The sequence below is a fragment of the Entelurus aequoreus genome, linkage group LG15 (genome assembly GCF_033978785.1).
Source record: "Entelurus aequoreus isolate RoL-2023_Sb linkage group LG15, RoL_Eaeq_v1.1, whole genome shotgun sequence".
Lineage (NCBI taxonomy): Eukaryota > Metazoa > Chordata > Actinopteri > Syngnathiformes > Syngnathidae > Entelurus > Entelurus aequoreus.
This window is the reverse complement of record NC_084745.1, coordinates 18,102,504-18,129,354: the sequence shown is the minus strand read 5'-3', so window position 1 is coordinate 18,129,354 and position 26,851 is coordinate 18,102,504. Positions and strand designations below refer to the sequence as shown.

The 26,851-nt window shown below is 40.8% G+C and overlaps 2 protein-coding genes across 6 annotated transcripts in view; one reads left to right on the top strand and one right to left on the bottom strand.

Moving 5' to 3' along the window:
• Nucleotides 1-575: 575 nt before the first annotated feature.
• Nucleotides 576-26,261, bottom strand: LOC133629872 (toll-like receptor 13). Of its 4 annotated transcripts, none has more exons than XM_062020924.1 (5): nucleotides 26,084-26,261; nucleotides 7,776-7,881; nucleotides 5,143-7,697; nucleotides 4,952-5,069; nucleotides 576-1,832 (listed from the first exon to the last, which is right to left on the bottom strand). In XM_062020924.1, exons 3-5 carry the CDS (start codon nucleotides 7,622-7,624, stop codon nucleotides 1,586-1,588), a joined length of 2,847 nt encoding a protein of 948 aa, XP_061876908.1. In that variant the 5' UTR covers nucleotides 7,625-7,697; nucleotides 7,776-7,881; nucleotides 26,084-26,261; the 3' UTR covers nucleotides 576-1,585. The 4 variants fall into 4 exon arrangements, with proteins under 4 accessions (XP_061876908.1, XP_061876910.1, XP_061876906.1 ...); XM_062020926.1 differs by lacking the exons at nucleotides 7,776-7,881; nucleotides 26,084-26,261 and having other exon boundaries at nucleotides 5,143-5,971; nucleotides 6,057-6,154; nucleotides 7,587-7,668; XM_062020922.1 differs by lacking the exon at nucleotides 26,084-26,261 and having other exon boundaries at nucleotides 7,776-7,921.
• The window catches only part of cnksr2a (connector enhancer of kinase suppressor of Ras 2a), a 78,019-nt gene continuing 77,415 nt past the window's right edge, over nucleotides 26,248-26,851 (top strand). For both annotated transcript variants that reach the window (XM_062020921.1, XM_062020920.1), the window contains exon 1: nucleotides 26,248-26,448. In XM_062020921.1, the coding sequence (XP_061876905.1) occupies nucleotides 26,385-26,448 (64 nt within the window). In that variant the 5' untranslated portion in view covers nucleotides 26,248-26,384. The remainder of the gene's footprint in view (nucleotides 26,449-26,851) is intronic.

Genomic DNA, 26,851 nt, shown 5'->3' with positions numbered 1-26,851 from the left:
TGGGATTAGTTTGGAATTGGAACTGTATTGTTTTTGTATTATTTTTTGGGACTAATTATTATATTAATTGCAATTTAAAAAAAACAAATACAACATTTTTCTCCTCCGTTATATACTTTTAGTGTGGGACAAATGCGTCTTTCTCCAATAGTGTTCACACCTGTCATCATCTAATACCAGCAGTGCGCTCTTAAACGCACGCTTAGACTCCACGGAAGTAGAAGCAAATTAAATGAAGTGAAAGGAAGCGCTCGGCTCGTTTACTTGGAGGGAAAATCGAAGCAAAGTCCGTGTAGCTGCTTTACGCCATGTTTTCTCAAGGCAAACGGACATGCGCCGGCGCTGCTGCGACTCTGTTTCCAGGAAGTAAGCAGTGTTGCCTAAAATGAATTAATAAATTATGTTTTTTCTGTAATTAAAAATTCAAACAATACAACGCTGACGTCACATTTGGGGAAAAAGTTCACCAAATTGACAAATTCCAAATGGCTCGTTTCTTGGAAGTATGAAGGAAGGCAAGATTGTTATAAAAAAATCTCTGCAATGCGCCCACGGTTTGATTTTAAATTTTCGGGACTTGTGCAGATTCCAAATGCAGAAAACAGATACCGAGAGGAAAGAAAATGTGATTTTGCATAATAGGTTCCCTTAAATGTATTATCCCCTGGGGGAATAACAATCACAATTTTATTATGTAAACTGTTGGTTGAAAACTGAATCATGCATTTTTGTGGGATAAAATGCAACATGAGACATGTATTGGTGTTTTTTTTCCCCCATCATTCCTCAACACCCACACAAGGATACCGCAGGTTGAAGATGATTATCATCTGCTCTCACTCCTGGCTCGCTCCCAAATGTTGACAACAATTGCCCAAGCAGTCCAGGCACGACTACCACGCAAGCAAAGACCAGCATTGACATCTTGCCACTGACTCATTTCACACACACCTGAAGCATGGAAGGTTGCAGCACAGCTTTGACAGCGCTGCATCTTAAAGCTTCTGTCTTTTTTCAATAAACAAATGTCCAATCAAGTTATTTTCTGGCAGTGAGCGTAGGAAGAAAAGCACCTTGACTCCCCAGCAATGAACTAAAACCTGCAGCATGAACTGTTACATTAGTGCTTTGCTCCTTTTATGGCAAAAATACACACCGCCATGTAAGCTCTGTTTTTGACTGGAGTTCTCAAATATTGGAAAAGGTATTGCTTGATCATTTATTAAAGACATTTTTAATACCACACGTGTACTGGAGTCTGAATAATAGTGATTAGTGGCGCCCTCTGTGGGTTGTAAAATAATGCTTGGGAGGGCGTGCTAGCATACATGTAATATTCTCAAAGCTTTATAATCTTAAATCAAACAGATAATGACTCATGGAATCTTAGTTGCTAAAACTGTACATTTTGCTTAAAGGCGACCATGTTTTCTAACTAAGGTTCAATCTCAAATGAGCTTAATTAAAACATAACTATTTGCAAGAAACCTTCCTCCTTGTCATGTTTGAAACAACCAGTTTGCTGATTCCTTCTGGATGTTGACCAAAGAGTCCCTGTAGCTTCTTACCTTCCTCGTCATCATCATCATCGCCACGCACTGTCCTCCACAGTCAACTGCAACCTTTCCCCGCCCAGATCTTCTTCGGCTTTCAGGGCCTGGCGGAGATTCTCCCAAAACAGGTTGGTGCACTGGACAGCCCGAGGCCAGCTCAGGAAGGACCGCTTCTTCAGCATCTTCCTCATGCGGTAGTAAGGAGACAGCTCATAGATGGGGATGTCCTCCAGGAAGACCAGGATGAGGACGTCCTTATGCTCGTCGAATAGGCGGAAGCTTTGAGGAGCAGAGAGGTGCAGTGTTAGCGTCAAAGGTTCACATCCAAGAAAAGGTTCCGTATTATGCTTTAAGTTACTGTCCAGGTGCTATGTACACCCCACCCCTCTCAATTTTCAAGCGACTAAAGGCATTGTTAATAGGTACTTTTAACAGCATTAAAATGCTTAAAAATTAGCTATTGAATCAAATGATTGCCATCCCCACTAATCAAATTTCGGACAAAATCTTGACATTTTTGTCATAATAAAATAAACTTGTAGTGCATAATGTCTAGTGCTGTCAAGTGATTGATTGTTTTAAATAAATTAATGACACTTTTGAATTTGGATTAATCATGATTAATCACAGGCTATTATTCCATAAAGGTTGATTTATGTGTTTATTACGAAAGTTTTTTTGGACACTGAATTTATGTAACGGAATTTTTTGCGTCTGAATTTTGTAAACTGACTGTTATGCTGATAACTTTTGTGAGCAAAATCTGTGTGTTAAAAAATTATGTTTATATACATTCACTGTACAAACACACATATACACATACTGTACATATACATTCACTGTACAAGCACACATATACACATACTGTACATATACAAGTACATATGCACACATACACTCATGCACATAATCACGTTTCATCAAACATATATTAACGTTGTTGCCCTAGGGTAAACTGGGTATAACACATGGCACACTGACAAAGCTTAACCTATTGTTACTATAACAATCTACAAGGTTAATGTAGGTTGCTTCTCTTTCTTCCCCTCCATTTTTCTGCATTCTTTCGTATCTCAAGTTATCATTACGTATATGTATTGTTGCATTTGAACAATTGTATAGTTGATAATAAAGGAAAAGTATTGGTACTGTTTATTATCAATAGCACTATTTCTATTGGTATTCATATTGCTCCATTTTTAGTGTAATAATGCTCATTGTCATTTCTGCATTATTTTTTATTTTCGCTAACTGCTTATTTGCTATTACTTTTACCATCATATTTGTACATGTCGTATTTGCTGATGTTGCTCTGTTGTTGTTGTTGTTGTTGTTGTGTTTGCTGTTGTTGTTTTTGTCTCTCTGTCTAATCCCCCTCTTGTCCCCACAATTCCCCCCTCTGTCTTCCTTTTTTTCTCTTTCTATCCCCTCCTGCTCCGGCCCGGCTGCACCAAATGATAATATAAATACATTTAATAAAGTCAAAATACAAATAAGGCAACAAGAGAAGTATCCTACACTTCTCTTTTGTAAAGTAAATCTGAACAGCCAATATGGGCATCTAAATCTACTATATGATTTGCCTGAGAAGCTGGGCAGGACAAAAAAATAAATAAATAAAAAAAATAATGTTTGTTAAAATACTGTTGTAAAAATTCAGTGCTTCAAAAGTCAAAACCCACTTCTGGTAAATTAAGACTGAAGCAATCGATCCTGTCTCAGAACCAGCCAATGAGGTGTCAAGTTTGAAGTTACGTGACACGGGTCTTGCAAAGCAGCAAGAAGGCAGTTTATGCAGCACTGCATGCTACAACAGACCTAGGCATTATACAACATAATACATATTTCAATTTGTCCTAATGGATGTTTCCAAACTATAGAAATGATTCTAATGGTTAAAATATGCATTTTTGAGTAACATACAGGTTACTACAGTAATCATAGGAAATATGTCCCAGCAGCTTCATGCACAAAGCAGAGCGGGCAGGATTTCTTTACAGAGCAGCAAGCCAGACGAAGGCTGATGTCTACAACACAGTTCTGCAGAAAAGAGACATTATATCAAATATGTGAATACTTTTAACCCTATGCGTTTGTGTTTTGCCGTGTTTGTTGTATCTTTGTTGTTCTTGCGCTAATATAAAACATGTGGATCAAGGAGGTCGCTTGTTGTTTTTCACCCAGGATGATAGTAAATATACATATATAGTATATATCATCTCACTATATATATACATATATACTATATATATATATATATATATATATATATATATATATATATATATATATATATATATATATATATATATTATATATATATATATATATATACTCCAGTTGGGGATCATATTTACAGAAAGCAAAAGACCAAGGGGAAAAACATGTACCTTAAGCATTTTGTACATGTAATGTAAGACCTACAGGCTTTTATACTCTGCTATTTTAAAGAACGGACTTAAAAAAAAACATTTGTCATAGATTTTTCATATGACAAGTCTGTTGTTTTAAGGAAATACTGTAAAACCAAATAATATAAATATGGCTCTATGGAACGCCTCGGGATCCCCCGGGAGGAGCTGGACGAAGTGGCTGGGGAGAGGGAAGTCTGGGCTTCTCTGCTTAGGCTGCTGCCCCCGCGACCCGACCTCGGATTAGCAGAAGAAGATGGATGGATGCTCTATGGCAGACATAGGCAATTACTTTGAAATCTCCTGCAAAAATGTTAGCAATTAAGTTTGTAAATACTATTTGACTGTCCTCACTTGCCTGAGTTGTCATGCTGGCTAATTAGTTAAGTATTTATATGTGACGTACCTGTAGAAGCTCTCGATCCACTTTGTCTCACCTCTAGCTTTAGCGGCATCCTTGCGCTTGTCAAAGCTCATATCGATGGTCAGAGCCGATGGGGTTTGCTAAGTTGTTCGATCAATGCTATATGCTAGCCAGCTGTACTGTGTGCACAGTGCACACTACCAATCTTTATTTTTTGTATTGGCTGCGAGCGCCAAGTATAATCAACTCTGTTATTTTTTAACTATTTTAACTTCTGAGCCGCATTTTAAAATATTACTTTTGCTGAACAAATTATATGAACATTTTTTTTAAGGCCCTTTATCAGCATCGTGTATGCATGGTGTGCTGCTGTTTTGTTTTAGGTTTACCTTGAACTGCTAGCCTACTTGACTTGCTTAAAGCTAAAAAGGCAAGTGTTGAGAAAATATTAATTGACAAATAAGTAGCAACCACTGGTTGAAAGAGAAGGTATTTTACCAATATGTTCCTTAATTAACAACGGTCAAACACAGCATTATTATTACTCTGAAGGCCAAATTTGTCATTGTAAAGTATCTCATTAGAGGGTTAGGATTAATATGTATTGGGGGCCTGGTGCCTACCTGGCCACCTGAATCTCCCTGGAGCACCACTCGCTCTCCAGGTATCGCCGACTGATAACACAAATAGTCTTCCTGCTGGCGTAAATGGCCTCTGTGATGTTGTCAATGATTGGCTTTCCTGTTGGTAAATACAAATTAGCAGCAGTGACACACCCTGGAGTAAAGGCGGTACTACAACAACATGTCCTCACCTGGCTGGAAGTCTCTGTGGTGCAGACACAACTTCCAGCCCTGTTCCCCTTCCAGTTTGGGCAGCAACTCTCTCAAGACCCAAAGCTCATCGTGAGCATTGTATGAGACGAAGGCATCAAAGTGACACTGAGGCGGCACGTTCCTGTGCTTCCTCTCATGGAGGAAAGCCAGGAAGAGGTGATAAGCATAGGCCAGCTGCCATCGCAGAAAATGGTAGGTGAAGGTCATCAGCATGAACAGGAAGGTAGCACATGTGGTAGAGATGAAGTAGAGGAACTGTACGTCCACCGAACAGGATCGGATGTCAAGGTCCAGCAGCTTAGTGCCTTTAAGGTGCAGCGGGTAGTTGCACACAAAGTTATAGGCATCATAAACTTGCGTTTTGGTGTAGTTTATCCACTGGATAAACCCTGAGTTGTCGCAGTTACAGGTAAAACTGTTGCCTTGAAGATCCAGATAAAACAGACCAGAAAGGGAGTCCAGTTGTTCTTCTGTGATGACTGAATAATGGTTCTTTCGTGCTTGCAGGAACTCCAGCTTTGTAAGGTTGGCCTTATTTAAAAAATCTAGCGATTGAAGAGTCGTTCGGGAAATGTAGAGGCTCAGAAGGTTCGGGATGGGGTCAAACAAATGCGGCGAAACATCTGTGAGCTCATTTGTGCTAATGTCAAGCTTCTGCAGGTAAGGCGTGTAATTGAATATGTCTTGGTGCAAGGACAAGATCTGGACATTCCTGGTGTCAAAAACCAAGAGGTTGGTCAAGCCTTGCAGGAAGTTGCGAGGCAAAGAGCCAATGATCCTGCTGCTTTGACCCGCCATGGCGAGGACCTCCAGACGAAAAAGATGGGAAAATGGCGGCTTAGGTAAAGCTGCGTTGGAGTTGTATTTTATGTGATTATCCAATAAAACCAACCTTGTTAAATTATTGAGCTCATTGAACACCTCCTGGGTTATCTCGCTCTCTCGGATGTTATTTGATTGTAGTAGGAGTTCTGTGAGCATAGTCAGTCCCTTAAAACAGCCATGTTTAAGCTTATTGATATGATTATTCTGCAGTGACAAGCTCTGAAGAGACCGCAAGCCCTCGAACTCTCCCTGTTCAATAGTGGTGAGGGTATTATTGTGCAGGACCAGTTGTCTGAGATTTGGCAAGTATCGTTTAAAAGCGTCATTCAATCTAGTGATTTTGTTCATCTGCATCTTCAGGACACGAAGTTTAGTCAGATCCTTGAAGATGCACTGCTTTACGGTCCTAATGAAGTTCTGGTTAAGACTGAGCACATTGAGTTTGCCTAAATTGGCAAAGTCGTGACAACCGAGAGAGCTGATGTTGTTGGAGCCTAGGTCCAGTTCCAGAAGGCTCGTCAGATTCCTAACAGCAGGCGGTACCAAGGAAAGCTTATTTTGGCTAAGATTCAAGCGCTTCAGAACAAGAAAGGCTCTGAAGGAGTCGTTGAAGATGCTTCGAATGTGATTCTCAGCCAGATCCAACTCAGTAACACTGGAGCACAGCTGGAACAGACCTGAATCCATCAGCTTGAAGTTATTTTTTCTGATTTGGAGCGTTGTTAGTGTAGGGATGGTGCAGGAGACGTTGAGCAGCTCTTTGAGGTTGTATTTCATCGCATTCATCCTCAGAGAGGTCAGTGAAAAATTGAATCTCTCGAAAAACGCTGTAATGTTTTCCAAGCGAATCCCGCCAATATCGAGGCTGGACACTCGGCTGAACAGCTTTGGCTCACGAAGGTACCATGTCATCTTATGCTTTCTATAGGGACCGCCGATGTTTAGCCAAGTGAGGTTTTGAAAAACATCTGCGGTAACGTTGAAGACATCTATGGCATTCTGAGATAAATCAAGGTATCGGATGCCTACTGTGCTGTTGGTCAATTCCCAAGATTGAAAATGTCTTAGACTGATTTTTTTGATTATAAGAGACAGCAGATTTGGTAGATGTTGTATTGCGTTATGAATATCTAACAATTTCTGTATTTTGTTGTAGGACAGGTCCAAAAAGGTCAAGCTCCTTAGAGGCTTGAAAGATGACGACAGCACAGTTATGATGTTATTGCTTGTGATTCTTAGTTCGGTCAGGTTGCTCAAACCATCAAAAACGTTTCCCAATTGTCGCAAGTGGTTATTATTAAGATTTAGCTTCTGGAGCGAGCGAAGGTCGGCAAAGGCACCTTTCTCTATTTGTGAAATACTGTTGCGCTTTAGGTTTAACTCTATCAGCGCTGTGTGATTCCTGAAGTCGCCGACTTGTATTTTGGTTATTCTGTTCCCGGTCAAGTCAAACCCTTTCACCGACGACGGGATGTCCCGAGGAACAGCTTGAAGTTTGCTGCCCGAACAAAGGGCTTCGTCCAAACTGATTCGACAGTTCTTCAATGAAAATCCAATGCAACTGCTGATAGTCAAAGAGAAGACAATGGAAATAAACCTTAGAGTTCTTCTAGTAGGTTCTACATCATCTTCCATAATGACAAAATCCAATTTTCCAATCCAAAAGTGCAAATTACGCCCATTCAATAGTGAAAGATATCGAAGTAATCTGAGAAGACAATAAGACAAAAATGAATGAACAACAACTTGGGAGACAGAATGACAAGTCAACAGTCTTAATACTTACCTTTAATGAATATGAATCCAATTTCACAATATACTGTACCAACTCCAGCATAAGTTGGACCCAGTAAAAAGAACAATTGGAAATAAATGTTCTCTGCATGATATTCCTGTGGACATTGAGTGAAGAAGTGAGAGTAAGCAGAAGGGTCATTTAACTGACAAAAAAAAAAGTATCACATCGGCCAACACCCACTTTCCTGTTTCACCACAGAAGACGATTGAAAAAAGCACTCACATTAAAAGGGGGAACTGCACTTTTTTGGAATTTTGCCTATCGTTCACAATCCCCACGTAAGACAAGAAAACACATCCTTCTTTTTTTTATGCATTCTAACAAGTAAAAATTAAAGTGAATAAATGTCAGTTAACAATAGAGCCAATAGGAATCGCTCTCTTCCGCTTATACAGCGCTTTAAAACACATCCAAACACCTCCATGAAGTTTTTTTTTATACATGCTGTAAGTATATACTGTATGTATTGTAGTAACAGGCACATTTATAATGTATTTTGCTCACACTGCGGCGCATTAATTTCACAGACGTATAACAATGTTCACTTTTTTCTTCAGCAACAACTACTACTAATCGTGACAGACTTCATGAGAGACAACAAACATAAAATAATCACTTATTGTACAATGTTTGCTTTCACTGGGATGCCGATTGATGAAATGCTCATATATTCTTGTTTAGACAAAGAATTAAGAAGGGTTAAAAAAAGAAAAGCCGGTGAAGTAAACAAGCGTCTTTTCCCGTCTTTTTAGCCATCTTCGAGTCGAAGTTGGATGTCACAGATGACCAACTTCTCGGTTTATGGCCACATCTTTGTACTAGGTGAGAGGCATGATTGATCATGTAGAAATGACTTTTACCAAGTCAGATGCGATCATGATGCAGCAGCTCTGTATGTCAACACTGCAGCTGCGTAAGCTTAGCGCCCAGTGATTATGGCGCCGCTAAAAGTAGTTTGTCTGCGCGAATGTATAATAAAGTTGCTAATATTTGGTCAATATTAAGGTCACAAGATAGTTATAAGTATAATTGCCGATTTTTGGATGCATTTTTAGTAGGGATATAGAAAAAAATCGATTTTCGAATGTATCACGATTCTAATTTGTAAAGATTCTTAATCAGTTAAAAAATACATCAAAAAAATTATTTTAAAATCTGTCCTGTCCAACCACTCCGGCATATCATAGTGTTGAGTGGCGGATGCTGGTCTCTCAAGGAGGGGAAGCTCAATTTCGGCCTACATCATAAAATGTGTTGGTTTATTTATACGTAAATTCTACCCTCCGTTCCCTTTTAAGAAAGTGATCTGTGACCCTGTCGAACCAAGAAGGCGTCTTTTCCAGGGATTTGACAAGTGTCCTCTCAATGGCCAGCAGAGCTAGGCTGCTTAAACGGCCTTGGCTCATGGTGTTGCGGGTGTAAGACTTCCATCCATCCATCCATTTTCTACCGCTTGTCCCTTTCGGGGTCGCGGGGGGTTGGAGCCTATCTAAGCTGCATTCGGGCGGAAGGCGGGTTACACCCTGGACAAGTCGCCACCTCATCGCAGGGCCAACACAGATAGACAGACAACATTCACACTCACAGTCACACACTAGGGCCAATTTAGTGTTGCCAATCAACCTATCCCCAGGTGCATGTTTTTGGGTTGAGCCGCTTTAAACAGGAGAAGCTCCTCTCTACACCTGCAGATGTAGCTCCCATGGTTGCCACTAATGACAATAGTTTGTACACCTGTGTGCATTATAAATGTATGTTTGTTGTTCAATGTTACTTCACTGCCATCGGACCAATATTTTTCATGATTTGATGCTGCTGTTAAAGTCTTACAGACTCATATAGAGTACAGTGTGAACCGACCAGTATTCATATGTCCATAACTAAATGGTTAAAATGAGTAACTGTGTTTATTGATTTAAAATTGAAGTTAATATGGTACCATATGGAAGAGAACTAAGAGTAAAAAGAGTATTCTAACTGATTACATTCTGTACTGCTATGTGCAGATTGGTTTTTTGTATGATCCTGAAGTCTGGTTCCAAACTGGACTTGAGTTATGATAGCGAGCAAGTCCCAGTGAGTGACAGTGTGCGGAGAGGGAGCGTTTGGATGTGGTGTGGCCAGCTGCATCGGTCTCCACACTCTGCAGTGACCTATAACTGAACTGATCCACCATCAGAGTCGCAAGTATCAAACCGAATCAGTATGGAATAACGGATTACAATAGAACTAAGGATTCCCAACCAAGGAATATAGACAGTGTTCAATTCATTACTACCCGGGTAGAGTTCACTTTTTGAAAGGACAATTTAAAAAGGACATTTCTTCTATTTTGCTACTTTTGAATTTTTGCAACAGAGCTCTATTTTTATTTATTTTTTGGGGGGTATTTACAATTTAAAAAGCACACTGTTCATGTGTTATTGTTTATTATTGTGCAATAAATTTGCCAGCAGTTGTTCTGTGGTCCACTAAGTACGTAACGTCTCATTGCGAGTCTCTCAATTATACAGCCAAGAACCTAGTAATCTTAATTGTTGTACTAACCTGCTATCCTACAGTAGGGGTGCTACATTGACATTTTAGGGGAAGCTGAGCTTCCCTTGTAGTCTTAGAGCAATCACCACTGGTGTTGAGGTAGATGACCATATCTGCTGTACATATTTACTTTAAAAAAAGAGAAGTGTTGGATACTTCTCCTGTTGCCTTATTTTTTATTTGACTTTATTAAATGTTTGGGTAGAATTTTGTTAAACAAAACCAGTTACCTTTTAAGTAACATAAATGTCATGATCCGTCACCCGGGGCATGGCATGATTTAGGTTTGGTAGTTTTTCTGTTTTAGTCTGTTTCCTGTGTGCACCCTCTTTCCCTGTTTACTGTTGGTTTCCATAGGCACTGATTCTCCTCACCTGTCTTTGTTTAGCAATTAGTGTTCCCACCAGGTGTTTTGGTTAATCACTCCCCTTTATAGTTTTCTGTCACCCAGCATTAGTTGCTGGGTCAATGTTTGCAATTGGCAACAACTACGTTCTCCTGGTTTTTTTCCTCGCTCTAGTGATTTTTGTACACACCAGCGTTCCTGGTTTTTTTCACCCTTGGTGACACTTTGGTTTTTTTAGCTCCATGCTTGCTAGCATCCTCAGTTTTGTATTTTTGTCCTGCGTTTAATTTATTAAAAACCTTAAAGGCCTACTGAAACCCACTACTACTGACCACGCAGTCTGATAGTTTATATATCAATGATGAAATCTTAACATTGCAACACATGCCAATACGGCCGGGTTAACTTATAAAGTGCAATTTTAAATTACCCGCTAAACTTCCGGTGGAAAACGTCTATGTATGATGACGTATGCGTGTGACGTTAATCGTTGAAACGGAAGTATTCGGACGCCATTGAATCCGATACAAAAAGCTCTGTTTTCATCTCAAAATTCCACAGTATTCTGGACATCTGTGTTGGTGAATCTTTTGCAATTTGTTTAATAAACAATGAAGACTGCAAAGAAGAAAGTTGTAGGTGGAATCGGTGTATTAGCGGCTGGCTGCAACAACACAAACAGGAGGACTTTGAGGTGGATAGCAGACGCGCTATCCGACGCTAGCTGCCGACCGCATCGGTGATCGGGTGAAGTCCTTCGTCGCACCGTCGATCGCTGGAACGCAGGTGAGCACAGGTGTTGATGAGCATATGAGGGCTGGCTGGCGTAGGTGGATAGCTAATGTTTTTAGCATAGCTCTGTGAGGTCCCGTTGCTAAGTTAGCTTCAATGGCGTCGTTAGCAACAGCATTGTTAACCTTCGCCAAGCTGGAAAGCATTAACCGTTTGGACACCTCTGCCTTTAGGCCAGCAGTACTGTAGACATTCTATGACTTTAGAGTAGTCAGTGTACAGCTTGTATATCAGTATATATTCATGATCCACTAAAACAGAGTCAACACGCAGCCATTATTGTCTAAATAATGCTAATAATGTCTGTCAGCGAGTAACAAGGTAATTGCATCTTGCCTATGGTCAAGCCAGGTGTTGGTAACGTCACGGTCTGGGCTGCATGAGTGCTGGTAGGACTGGGGAGGCTGCACGAGTGCACTGGGGAGGCTGGCAGTTCATTGAGGATAATCATGACATGCTAAAGCAGAAACTGTGCCACCAACAGACCTCTATGTGCCTTGACAGTGAAATAAATGATAAAAATGTGTATCACCAATAATAATGACGTCAACGACCCTTAGACTTTTTTGTGATTTCTTGTTTCACATCATTTTTCTCTGCGGGAATAGAAGTGAAGTGAAGTGAATTATATTTTTATAGCGCTTTTCTCTAGTGACTCAAAGCGCTTTACATAGTGAAACCCAATATCTAAGTTACATTTAAACCAGTGTGGGTGGCACTGGGAGCAGGTGGGTAAAGTGTCTTGCCCAAGGACAAAACGGCAGGGACTAGGATGGCGGAAGCGGGGATCGAACCTGCAACCCTCAAGTTGCTGGCACGGCCGCTCTACCAACCGAGCTATACCGCCCCACAAATAGAGGGAGTTCATCTCATCTAAATTTCTGCTAACAAAGCTACAGTTTAGTGGTATCTAAATAATCAATTTCATTTATTTGGGTGTTATTTGTAAGCAACACTACCAAGGCTGCACTTATTTTTAGAGAAACATTTACTTGGTTGCCTAACTTGGGATTGTTCTTTATTTTCCCAGACACCACAAAGCATAAGTGAAAATAAAAAAGAGGAAGTTCATCTCAATATTGAGGAAGTAGAACCCGCAGTAATCTCACATCAATAAAATTACGTGACTAATACTCATGTGGGCAGCACGGTGGTAGAGGGGTTAGTGCCTCTGCCTCACAATACGAAGGTCCTGAGTAGTCGTGAGTTCAATCCCGGCCTCGGGATCTTTCTGTGTGGAGTTTGCATGTTCTCCCCGTGACTGCGTGGGTTCCCTCCGGGTACTCCGGCTTCCTCCCACCTCCAAAGACATGCACCTGGGGATAGGTTGATTGGCAACACTAAATGGTCCCTAGTGTGTGAATGTGAGTGTGAATGTTGTCTGTCTATCTGTGTTGGCCCTGCGATGAGGTGGCGACTTGTCCAGGGTGTACCCCGCCTTCCGCCCGATTGTAGCTGAGATAGGCTCCAGCGCCCCCCGCGACCCCGAAGGGAATAAGCGGTAGAAAATGGATGGATGGATAATACTCATGTGCAGAAAAAATATGTACAAAAGTAATAATCTACGTTTATTTCCTCAAGCATACATTTGCTCAGTACGTTCGGTTGATTTTCACATTTAAATCTTCCTCTCTAAAATAATCTGCAAATAAACATTTGTTTTATTTCCTGTACCTTTTCATCACTTTCACCTCGTCTCAATCCAATCAGCCAACTAGTGTCTGATGCTAATGCTGTGTGCAAGGCTGAACTAAATGCAAACTAAAATGAAAGGGATCTTACTAGGGCTTAGAATCTTTGGGCACCACACTATTCAATTCAATTCGATTCGTAGGGGTAACGATTAGATTCAGAATCGATTCCCGATTCAAAACGATTCTCGATTAATACTTTTTAATCACATTGGGTGCCAGTTCTATGATTAACTACATTCCTCCATAACAAGATAAACAGCTGTGATGAATATGTATATTACTAAAAGAAAACTGGTTTTGTTTAACAAAATTCTACTCAAACATTTAATAAAGTCAAATATAAATAAGGCAACAAGAGAAGTCTCCCACACCTCTGTTTTTTTAAAAGTTCATCTGTACAACAGATATGATCATTTACATCAACAATATGATTTGCCTGAGTGGTGGGACAAGACAGATTTACACAAAAAAATTAATAAATAAAATTAGTTTTTTTTTTTCTTTTTTAAATCAATTAAAGGCCTACTGAAATGATTTTTTTTATTTAAACGGGGATAGCAGATTCATTCTATGTGTCATACTTGATAATTTCGCGATGTTGCCATATTTTTGCTGAAAGGATTTAGTAGAAAACATCGACGATAAAGTTCGCAACTTTTGGTCGCTGATAAAAAAAGCCTTGCCTGTACCGGAAGTAGCGTGACGTCGCAGGTTGAAAGGCTCCTCACATTTCCCCATTGTTTACACCAGCAGCGAGAGCAATTCGGACCGAGAAAGCGACGATTACCCCATTAATTTGAGCGAGGATGAAAGATTTGTGGATGAGGAACGTGAGAGTGAAGGACTAGAGTGCAGTGCAGGATGTATCTTTTTTCGCTCTGAACGTAACTTAGGTAAAAGGGCTCATTGGATTCCACACTTTCTCCTTTTTCTATTGTGGATCACGGATTTGTATTTTAAACCACCTCGGATACTATATCCTCTTGAAAATGAGAGTCGAGAACGCGGAATGGACGTTCACAGTGACTTTTATCTCCACGACAATACATCGGTGAAGCACTTTAGCTACGGAGCTAACGTGATAGCATCGTGCTTAAATGCAGATAGAAAGAAAAGAAATAAGCCCCTGACTGGAAGGATAGACAGAAGATCAACAATACTACTATCAGGAGACACCGAACCAAACACTGGACCTGTAACTAGACGGTTAATGCTGTGCTGCCTGTCGAAGCCTAGCAATGCTGTTGCTAACGACGCCATTGAAGCTAACTTAGCTACGGGACCTCGTCAGAGCTATGATTAAAACATTAGCGCTCCACCTACGCCAGCCCTCATCTGCTCATCAACACCCGTGCTCACCTGCGTTCCAGCGATCGACGGCGCGACGAAGGACTTCACCCGATCATCGATGCGGTCGGCGGCTAGCGTCGGATAGCGCGTCTGCTATCCAAGTCAAAGTCCTCCTGGTTGTGTTGCTGCAGCCAGTCGCTAATACACCGATCCCACCTACAGCTTTCTTCTTTGCAGTCTCCATTGTTCATTAAACAAATTGCAAAAGATTCACCAACACAGATGTCCAGAATACTGTGGAATTTTGCGATGAAAACAGAGCTGTTTGTATTGGGATACAATGTGTTCGAATACTTCCGTTTCAACCATCGACGTCACACGCAAACGTCATCATACATAGACGTTTTCAACCGGAAGTTTCGCAGGAAATTTAAAATTGCACTTTATAAGTTAACCCGGCCGTATTGGCATGTGTTGCAATGTTAAGATTTCATCATTGATATATAAACTATCAGACTGCGTGGTCGGTAGTAGTGGGTTTCAGTGGGCCTTTAAAGCCACACTTAAGAACTTTCAGTTTTGGTTGATCTTGACGGCGCCAGTAGACCAAAGCGGTAGTGTTTTGCCAGTAAAAAAACACATTTCCCATGAAGACTAGCGCATATAGCGTCAAACTGACATGATGTCCGCTGTAATATTGGCACAAATATTAGGTCACTAATGGCTATGCTGATGTTAAATAGCAGACACTATGAAGAAATGATATCGGATTGTGCTACAAACATGATACTACTACCAAGAATGTATCAGGGTGGATGCAAAGAAATACTTTTTTTGAAAGAAGTAGTGTGGAACTATCACACTGGTGCTATTTATTGCTACCACGCACATTTCCGGTAGCTAACATTAGCATTAACATTTTGATTTGAGCATTGAAAGTCACTTATTAGTTTAGCAGGAACAGAGCCAAGGCAGCATTAGTCTGAAATTCCTCGTCTTTGAGCTCACACCAGCGAGTGAAAGCCGGGGCAATGTTGATCCCGACTGACCTTTTTTTGTCTCCTCAGACAAAACTTTTTGTTTCTTTGGTTGTTTTAGAGCTTTGGCCATGATAGCAGTAATTGCACATAGGCGTTTTTCTTCATCTACTTTTTGTTTTCTGGCAGCAAGCAGGCGTTCGCATCGACTTCTGTCTTTTTAACAAATGGGAAAGGGGGAGTGACGTATGCCGTAAAGCAAGTTAGCACATTTGTAGTTTTTTTGTGTGGCAGGGTTCCTGCCACCTTCCTCAAAGTCACTAAGTGCTAGTTAAAGCGATATGGACCCCCTCAGGCCATGACAGAGGTGCCATTCAACTAGTTGTAAGTCGAAGTATCATCCCAAAAGTTGTGAAAATATTTTAGGAAGATTGAAAAGTTACTTAGTGCTGCTTTAAGAATCGTTACAAATAAGATTTGCGATTCATTCGAAAATCTTTTTTTTGGATACCCCTAGGTCTTACAGTAATTGATTATGCAAAATATAAACACAAAAACATCCGAAAAATCCAAGACACTTGTTTCACTTTTCAGAAAACTCGTCGCTTTCTCATTAACATACCAATTGTGGGGAATAAAATAAATAAATGGCTTCACTATACATCTTGAATCAGGGATGTAAAACCAATTTTAGCTCTGGGGCCGCATGGAGGAAAATCTGTGCACACGCGGGCCGGACTATTACAATCATGGCATTAAAACCAAAAAATGAAGACAACTTTAGATTGCTTTCTTTGTCTTACTTTTGCCAAAAAAAAAAAAACACATTCTGAAAATATTACAATAAAAACAGAAAAAATACCGGCAGAGGTCAAGTTTAGACCCATGAAGGAAAGAAGAAAGTGAATGAATGTTTATAACTGAATACATTTACATATGCATAACAATGTGTTTTCTTTTGTATTATTTTTTTTAATGAATTAAGTAACGTTTATCAATCAATCAATTAATGTTTATTTATATAGCCCTAAATCACAAGTGTCTCAAAGGGCTGCACAAGCCACAACGACATCCGCGGTTCAGCACCCACATAAGGGCCACATAATAACCTTTTTCCAAAACACGATATAGAATGTGAGATATAACAGGATAATGCATACATTTATCATTTGTTTTCAAAACGGTTACAAAAAAACGGGACCCCAAAAATTTACTGTGGGACCCCATTTTTATGACTTTAGCGCCATCACTGACTATTGGTATTGGTACTATTGGTGCGTGCAAAACAGCAGCAGGCGGCTGTGGCCTGCGGGCCGGCTCGAATACTAATCAAATATCATCCCGGGGGCCATAGATAATCCATCCGGCCCGCGGGCCTTGATTTTGACATCCCTGTCTTAGAAAATAGTCAGTTATCTTTTCTCCAGCGAACAAGCTAATGTAGTTTGATGTTGATGATGTTACAAGTGTTACATGGGGCATGGTTTCAGTGTTACCAATTCCTTAGTAAAGAAAGCAACTATTGGCTGTCATAAAGGTCGCTAGATGACATCATCGCCTCATTTGCATAATTGATTACAATGGACGTTGTAGGAGAGGGGAATAACGTCGTGGGAGAGATAAAAAGTGAGTTAAAAATGCCAAGTATGATTAAAACTGTAAATTAACTTTCTTCTGTCCATTCTTACTCTACTTTCTTTAAATGTAAATCAATTTTATTCTGCATTGTTAAATGTTAGAGTACCTAATTTGATCAAAAGACTGGAGGGTTGTGACATTCACAAACAAACCGAACATATTGTCTGGCTCATTAACATTAACAATGGACAATAAAGAGATTTATCTTAGTGCGACATTAAATGTTTAGCTCTCTCTCTGTAAAACAAGACGTAAACAGCGGCACCTTTTGCACATGCGCATTTGCAGTCTGGAAGCTGAAGGGTGTGGGTCTCCTCTCTGCTCTGACTGCAGCTGGGACTGCTGCGCGAGGCTACTGCCAACCTGACCATCTGTGAGGAAATTTACTTCATGCTTTCATGTCTCCAAAACATCGCAGAAAGTCGCTACATTTGTTCCTAGCCACTTTTGAGATAGATAAAAAAAAGTTAAGAGGAGTTGGAAGACGCCAAGTTGGCAATATTGTGTTTGGGTTGTCCCGATACCAATAATTTTGTTACGGCGCATGCGCATACCATCATTCCCTCCGCAGCAAGCGCAGCTGGAGGCTCCGCTGGGAGCACCTCGGGACACGCCCCTGCTCGCTCATCTCGTGTCGCGGCCGCGCGCCTGCATGGCTGTGGGCAATCAGCAATCAACGCACCCTAACCCCTGCTTGGACACGGACCTTGACGCCTCTCTCCAGCCCCCAGACTACTCGCACGTTTTACGGACTTCCTTTTAGCCTCGCCCCACTGGACTCTGGACTATTCATTCAACACGCACTTACGACAAACCTCTGGTACCATCCACATTGTTTAATTCCTCACATAGTCCTGCTTTACACACATCCAGTAGCATACACACTCCACGCCATCATCAAGCTCAAATAAACCTGTTGAGCTTTATTCCTGTCCTTGTGTCGTCTCCTTCCCCCACCGAACGTAATCATTTTGGTACCGGTAGCGATACCAAAATGTATTTCAATACTTTGATACTTTTCTAAATAAAGGGGACCACAAAAAATGTCATTATTGGCTTCATTTTAACAACAAATCTTATGGTACATTAAACATATGTTTCTTCATGCAATCAAAGAATAATTTTGGACTTAAATAAAATGTTGAACATACTAGACGACTTGTCTTTTACTAGTAAGCAAACAAAGGCTCCTAATTTGTCTGCTGACGTATGCAGTAACATATTGTGTCATTTCTTATTCATTTATTTTGTTAAAATTATTAATCTACTTGTTCATTTACTGTTACTATCTGCTTACTTTCTGTTTAAACATGTTCGATCTACTCTTCTGTTAAAATGTAATAATCACTAATTCTTCTGTTTGGATGCTTTACATTAGCTTTGGATGATACCACAAATTTGGGTATCGATCAGATACCAAGTAGTTACAGGATCATATATTGGTCATATATAAGTCCTCATGTGTCCAGGGCATATTTTCTGAGTATATAAATCAATCAATCAATCAATGTTTATTTATATAGCCCTAAATCACAAGTGTCTCAAAGGGCTGTACAAGCCACAACGACATCCTCGGTACAGAGCCCACATACGGGCAAGGAAAACTCACCCCAGTGGGACGTCAATGTGAATGACTATGAGAAACCTTGGAGAGGACCGCATATGTGGGTAACCCCCCCCCCCTCTAGGGGAGACCAAAAGCAATGGATGTCGAGTGGGTCTGACATAATATTGTGAAAGTCCAACACATCAGCGAAAGTCCAGTCCATAGTGGGGCCAGCAGGAACCATCCCGAGCGGAGACGGGTCAGCAGCGTAGAGATGTCCCCATCCGATGGACAGGCTAGCGGTCCACCCCGGGTTGGGAGCAGAGTAGAAAAGAAAAGAAAAGAAACGGCAGATCAACTGGTCTAAAAAGGGAGTCTATTTAAAGGCTAGAGTATACAAATGAGTTTTAAGATGAGACTTAAATGCTTCTACCGAGGTAGCATCTCTAACTTTTACCGGGAGGGCATTCCACAGTATTGGAGCCCGAATAGAAAACGCTCTATAGCCCGCAGACTTTTTTTGGGCTCTGGTAATCACTAATAAGCCGGAGTTCTTTGAACGCAGATTTCTTGCCGGGACATATGGTACAATACAATCGGCAAGATAGGCAGGAGCTTGACCGTGTAGTATTTTATACGTAAGTAGTAAAACCTTAAAGTCGCATCTTAGGTGCACAGGAAGCCAGTGCAAGTGAGCCAGTATAGGCGTAATATGATCAAACTTTCTTGTTTTTGTCAAAAGTCTAGCAGCCGCATTTTGTACCATCTGTAATCTTTTAATGCTAGACATAGGGAGGCCCGAAAATAAAACGTTACAGTAATCGAGACGAGATGTAACGAACGTATGGATAATGATCTCAGCATCGCTTGTGGACAAAATGGAACGAATTTTAGCGATATTACGGAGATGAAAGAAGGCCGTTTTAGTAACACTCTTAATGTGTGACTCAAACGAGAGAGTTGGGTCGAAGATAATACCCAGATTCTTTACCGAGTCGCCTTGTTTAATTGTTTGGTTGTCAAATGCTAAGGTGGTATTATTAAATAGATGTCGGTGTTGAGCAGGACCGATAATCAGCATTTCCGTTTTCTTAGCGTTGAGTTGCAAGAAGTTAGCTGACATCCATTGTTTAATTTCATTAAGACACGCCTCCAGCTGACTACAATCCGGCATGTTGGTCAGCTTTAGGGGCATGTAGAGTTGAGTGTCATCAGCATAACAGTGAAAGCTAACACCGTATTTGCGTATGATGTCACCTAGCGGCAGCATGTAAATACTACAGAGTGCAGGGCCAAGAACCGAACCCTGGGGAACTCCGCACGTTACCTTAACATAGTCCGAGGTCACATTGTTATGGGAGACACACTGCATCCTGTCAGTAAGATAAGAGTTAAACCAAGACAAGGCTGAGTCTGTCATCCCAATACGTGTTTTGATACGCTCTAATAAAATATTATGATCAACAGTATCGAAGCGGCGCTAAGATCAAAAAGCAGCAACATAGATGAAGCATCAGAATCCATCGTTAGCAATAGATCATTAGTCATTTTTGCGAGGGCTGTCTCCGTAGAGTGATTTGCCCTGAAACCGGATTGAAAAGGTTCACAGAGATTGTTAGACGCTAAGTGTTCATTTAGCTGCTGTGCGACAATTTTTTCGAGGATTTTCGAGATAAACGGAAGGTGGGACACCGGCCGGTAGTTTACCAAGAGATCAGGATCGAGGTTAGGTCTTTTGAGTAGAGGATGAATAACCGCTTTTTTGAATGCTAGGGGAACAGTGCCAGAGGAAAGTGATAAGTTTATAATATTTAACACTGATGGACCTAATAATACAAAAAGCTCCTTGATAAGTTTCCCAGGAATTGGGTCAAGTAAACATGTTGTTTGTTTTGTCCCATTTACACATTTTGACAATTCCTCCAATGTTATTTCATCAAAGAGAGAGAAACTTTTGGAGGGCGGTATCCGTCGTATATACAGTCGTATCTGTGTTAATAGAACCCAGTTGTAGCTGAGATGCATTGTCTTTAATCTCTTTTCTAATGACTTCAATTTTCTTATTAAAGAAATTCATAAAGTCATCTGCTGAGTGGGTGGAGCTACTGGGAGGAGTCCCTTGTTGGGTTAGCAATGCTACTGTACTAAACAAAAATTTAGGATTATTTTTGTTGAGGTGGATGAGATTTGAGTAATATTTAGCTTTAGCTGAAGTAAGCATGTGTTTATAAGTTATTAAACTATCACACTATGCTTGATGGAAAACCTCAAGTTTAGTCGCACGCCATTTGCGTTCCAGCTTTCTACATGATAATTTCTGGGCTTTAGTTTCTTCTGTAAACCATGGGGTACGCCTTTTAGGGGCCCTTTTTAGCTTTAGCGGTGCTACATTATCAATGGTGTCGCGCAGGGCGTCGTTAAAGTTGTTAGTGAGGTTATCAATAGAGCCCACATAATTTGGGAATGGTGCCATTACCGAAGGCAGTAGGCCAGTAAGAGTCGTCGTTGTGGCAGCATTAATGTTGCGGCTGCTATAGTAGTTATTATTATTATTATTAGTTTGTTGAAAATGAGTCAGAACTTCGAATTTTATAAGGTAATGATCGGACATCACTTTAGTGTACGGGAGTATCGTAACTTTAGAGGTGGTGACACCCCTGACAAGCACTAGATCTATCGTATTACCGTTGCGATGCGTGGGTTCATTTATTATTTGTGTAAGACCACAGCTATCAATTATAGTCTGGAGCGCCACGCATGGAGGGTCCGATGGGGTATTCATATGGATATTAAAGTCCCCCATTATGATTATATTGTCGGCGTGCGTCACTAGATCAGCAACAAACTCTGAGAATTCACTGATGAAGTCCGAATAAGGCCCAGGGGGGCGGTAGATAACAGCCAGGTGGAGAGGCAGCGGTGTGACAAACCTCAAAGTGAGCACCTCAAACGAGTTATATTTATTATTTAGGTTAGGTGTAAAATTATAGTTTTCATTGTATATTAGTGCGACACCCCCTCCCCTTTTAAGAGGTCGGGCAACATGTGCATTGGTAAAGTTAGGAGGAGATGCCTTATTTAGCGCAAAAAAATCGTCTGGTTTGAGCCAGGTCTCGGCGAGACCAACGACGTCAAGTTTGTTGTCTCTAATGACTTTATTAACTAATAACGTTTTGGAAGATAATGATCTTATGTTTAAAAAGCCCATATTATAGGTAGTGGGCTGTTTTGAGGATTGTTTGTTGAAATTATCCGAAGTAGCAATATTAATAATGTTGCGTTTATTATGCGTAGTGCACTTTAAATAGTTTCGACCATATCTAGGAATTGATACGACGGGAATTGTCCGATTGTTTGCTAGATGTTGCGATAAACTGAACGCATCATAGTTAGCCACCTCAGTAGATTGCATGTCTGCCTCTGACACGGTCACAAAAGAAAAAATATTATGTGAGTTGTGTTTTATTCTAAGAGAATTGCTATGTGTGCAGGGATTATCCAGCCTGGCGCCGGCTAGTTCTAGTTTAAAAGACTTCTTACCCGGACTAGCGCTTCTTTGGTTAGCTTTTCCCTTTGTTGTTAGCCCCGCTCGGCATCCCCGCTTCTGCTTCCGCTCACACCGCTTACGTCGTCTCCATTGGCGGTCACCGCTAGCACTTGACTCCGCTGCTACAAAGGCCGCTCGATGTAGCCCGCGAAGTATTCCCATGCTAGCGAGGAGGTCCACCGTACATGCATCTTTCAGTCTATAACGGCCCGATTCATCCACATCCAGAATTGTCTGTCGGTCGTATGTGATCACAGAGTGTTCACGCTTTGAGCCAGCCATGAAATTGACAGAAATGACGGGTGTTTTTTGCCAAATCGCTCTACACTCCCAAGAGCGTCACCGAGCTGCTGCATAGCAATGCGCCGCCATCTTGGTTCAATATATAATATATAAACATAATTTAAATTTTAAAAAATGAAAAAAAAAATGTTGATGAGATGCGCTCTTGTACTTGGTATCATTACAGTGGATGTCAGGTGTAGATCCACCCATAGCGTTTGTTTACAATGAGGAGCGCCAGCTTTTGTTAGCAGTTAGCTATTGTATCCTCCGACGGTGTGTAAAAAAATCATGTTTAGCTATTCCCCATCCTGCAGGTATGATACTTGTAGGAAACTTACTTTTTTTGTCGTCATGGAGGCGAGGATTAGTGATTTAGAAGTACTGCAGCTAAAACACTGCCGACTGCGGATGGACATTAGCTGCTAGCTAGCTAGCCATGTTTTAAAGCACCTCTTGTAGAGCGGTGTTTCAGTGTTATGGCTTCACTTTTATCGTTTGTTTTCAAGCCAAAATGCTTCCATTCTCTTTTTTCTGTCCACACACCGTGTCTGCTTGTAGGTACTCCATGATCGTGCACTGCCGAACATGCTCCTCTGCTCGTAAAACCAGTAATGTCGCAACGTGACGCGCCGTCATGACGGTGAAGAAAAAAAAAGGGAACCGCTATTTTTCAGAAACTGTGTAATACAGTTTTTGATGCATTAGTACTGCGGTACTTTACTAGTACCGGTATACCATGCAATCTTCCATTGTGTGGTTTACTTAATTAAAGCCGTTTGAGGGCGAAGTATGATGCTTACAACACGTTTAAAAGTTAGCGCCCTTTAAGCAGCCGATAAAGGTTGCAAAAAGTCCCTTTAATGTTATGTTGTTGTATGTAGTGCATGATATAGATAGATAGTACTTTATTGATTCCTTCAGGGACATTAAAAAATATGATATGGTGTGCAGAGTAACAGTGTACAGTGGTACATCAACTAAATGTTTTGAGATAAGAGCTGTCTCTTGGCTAATTGTTACGCTTCAAGTTACAAGCAAACATTTAAATTACAAGCATTAGTTAGCATAGCCAATGTCACAGTGAACCGTGTAAGGTCGCCCAAAACATCAGGTTTTACTTGCTGGACATTACATTGTTTTCCTAAGCATGGAAAATAAAAAATAAAGTGTGAAGGACAGTCCTGAGAATCAAAAGCATATGGTATTCATTGGATTAAAGAAAGACATCAAAAACATGACCAAGTGTGTTGCCAACTCACTGCTAGTTTGCACTAAACTTGTGCAGAACACCAGCCAATGATGTTAAAATTATATTTAAACGGCTGACATTTATCGATGAAAATATGGAGTAGCTGCTTGTGTTTGATGGAAAAGCAGGCCGAAGGACATACCATAGAACAGTGATTCTTACAATTTTGTACGCATACCACTAGTAGTACCCAGGCTCCATCTAGTGGTACGCCAAAACACAGTGTTACTGTTCAAACCTTGTGTAATCTTACAGAGGACAAAACTCTTAAATATAGTTATAAACTAAACTAAATACCTAAATAAACTAAAACCTCTGCCTTGTTTTTAATTACATATTTAGGCCTACTACGCTACTCTATATTATTAATGTGAGTCATTATGTTGGTACTTGGAGAGCTAGGTGTTTTCTGAGGTGGTACTCTGTGAATAAAGCTACTCTGCCATAGAAGTTCGCTCTCCAAGGTAAATCCTGTACATTATTATTACATTACTAAAATAACTACTATCTATTGTTCTTTTATATACAATATTTCTGATATAAGTAAGTGTTTTTCTTTTTATAAGGCATGTTACATGTTAAAAAATTTTCGGGGGTGCCAAGCACAGATAAAATAGATTTCAATCCATTAATTAATGGGTGAAGTTGATTAGAAATAAAAGTGTTATATAACCAATTAAGCTCATAAGTTGAGCTACTACTGTACAGTACAGTATATGTAAAAATTGGATAAAGTACTTAACAGTGCTTCTTCTTGAAGACACGGTCTGTTGTAAACAAAACACAAAAGTCATAAGCATTAAAGCTATACAGATACCGTATTTTCCGGACAATAGGGCGCACCGCATTAAAAAGCGCACTACCAACGAATGGTCTATTTTTGATCTTTTTCATATATTAGGCGCACCAGATTATTGAGCGCATAAAAGGAATCATATTATTTTTATTTTTTTCTAAAGTGAAAACACTTCCTTGTGGTTTACATAACATGTAATGGTGGTTCTTTGGTGAAAATGTTGCATAGATTATGTTTTACAGATAGTCTTCAAGCCGCTTTCTGACAGTCTCTCCTGGACGCGTCGTTTTGTGGGCGGTCTTATTTATGTGGCTCACCTTCAACACGGCCTCCCCCCACGTCATCTTTGTTGTAGCGGTGTAGCGTGCAAGGACGGGAGTGGAAGAAGTGTCAAAAGATAGAGTTAACTGTTTTAATAACATTCAGACTTTACTTGAACCGAGGATGTCGTTGTGGCTTGTGCAGCCCTTTGAGACACATGTGATTTAGGGCTATATAAATAAACATTGATTGATTGATTGATTGATTGACTTAAATCAATAACGGAGCAGCATCTCCTCATCCAGAAACAACAACACAGGAAATGTGTCCTGTGAAAAAACGTCCGACCGGAACTCTAATAAATAAAGTTCCTTGGGTGAATAACGTAAACTCACTACACCGGTATGTTTTAGCGCTTTCATGGTGAGTTTACTGACAGATAGAAGTAAGAACTTTACAGTACTTTATATTAGAAATGGCAACAGCGGAGGATGAACGTTGAGCGGCTCTTTGAGGTTGTGTTTCATCGCATTCATCCTCACAGAGGTCAGTGAAAAATTGAAGCTCTCGAAAAACACTGTAATGTTTTCCAAGCGAATACCGCCAATATCGAGGGTGGAGACTCGGCCGAGCAGCTTTGGCTCACGAAGGTATCATGTCATCTTATGCTTTCTTTGGGGACCGCCGATATTTAGCCAAATGAGGTTTTGAAAAACATCTGCGGTAACGTTGAAGACATCTATGGCATTCTGAGATAAATCAAGGCATCGGATGCCTACCGTGCTGTTGGTCAATTCCCAAGATTGAAAATGTCTTACATAGATTTTTTTGATGATAAGAGACAGCAGATTTGGTAGATGTTGTATTGCGTAATGAATATTAAACAAGGATTTTAAGTGCGCCTTATAGTCCAGAATATACGGTACATTAAATGGCTTGTCCCCAGTAGGGCTTGTTGGAGTAAAACACTTTTGAACTGTCTAGATTCCAACATATAGGAACGATTTTGGACACCACACTATTGTGGAACCCCTGAGTCCTATTAAAAATTGTTGGAAAATACTATAATATGGGACCTTTTTAATAGAGCCCTAAAGGATGGAAGTCCACAAGGAGCAACTGCCTCTTGAAAGAATGGAGGGGGAGATAAAGCAGGAGGAGGATCCATTTTTCCCCACACTGAAGCAAAAATAAAATAAAGGTGGAGTGTTTCCCTGTCGCATACGTTGCCTCCATCATATCTGTACAATCGCCTTGTAGTCATGATGTATGTGGAGCCACCCACGGGGAGCGTGCACACGTTCACCAGAGAGGGAGAGAGAGATGCTGTGACTTACCCATCCGGGCGCACACACACACCTCCACACACAAGCCTCGACATATCCCGTTGCCACTTGCTTGTGACGGCGTACAGAAGCGCAGAGGAAGGACAGAAGGGGAGAGGCAGCATGCAGACGAGCTGAGGAATGTACCGGATAACGGGCTGTTAGAGGTGGAGAGGGTTTGGAGGGGGGGGCAGGCGTGTGGACAACAGTCACCTGGCCCCGGAGAAGGGTGGTGGCGCTGGTGGGGGGGTTCTCCTGGGGCCGGCCCTCGGGGATCCGTTTTTTTTGAAGGGAGGGGGTGAAAGTTTGCCCCATGGCGCTGGTGATGGAGCCGGTCAGCAAGTGGACCGCCGGCCAGGTGGTGGACTGGATGAAAGGTGGGTGAGGATACGATGATGCAGAGATGTCGCTTACAGTGGGAGGTGTCAATCACTCACAGGGTGATGTCACGACGACAGATGACTGACAGGAGGAGATAAACTTTCCTCAGAGAACAAAGATGTGTGGTACTTACGTTTTTTGTTTTTTTAAATGAAATATCTTGCAGCAGAGATGTTATCCTTGCATAATTTAGCAGTGTGCACCTGGAGGTCTTTGAAGACTGCAAAACTCTCTTTTCATGAAATGAAGACCTGTTGCAGGCAAGCATAGGGAAAACAATGCCAATTAGTAGTTTGATAGGCAATAGAGAGTCAAAAGTAAGCGTTACTATATTTGAAAAAGGCCTAATTTGTCTCAATGGACGTCGTTAGATGGCGTACCTTGTGAAGTGTTACATAA

Coding starts and splice junctions, on each gene's coding strand:
- LOC133629872 (XM_062020924.1), bottom strand. CDS start 7,624: ATGGAAGATGATGTAGAACCTACTAGAAGAACTCTAAGGTTTATTTCC. Junction 5,070..5,142: donor CCACAGAGACTTCCAGCCAG/GTGAGGACATGT, acceptor ATTTACCAACAG/GAAAGCCAATCATTGACAAC. Junction 1,833..4,951: donor AGGGAGATTCAGGTGGCCAG/GTAGGCACCAGG, acceptor TGCTCCTCAAAG/CTTCCGCCTATTCGACGAGC.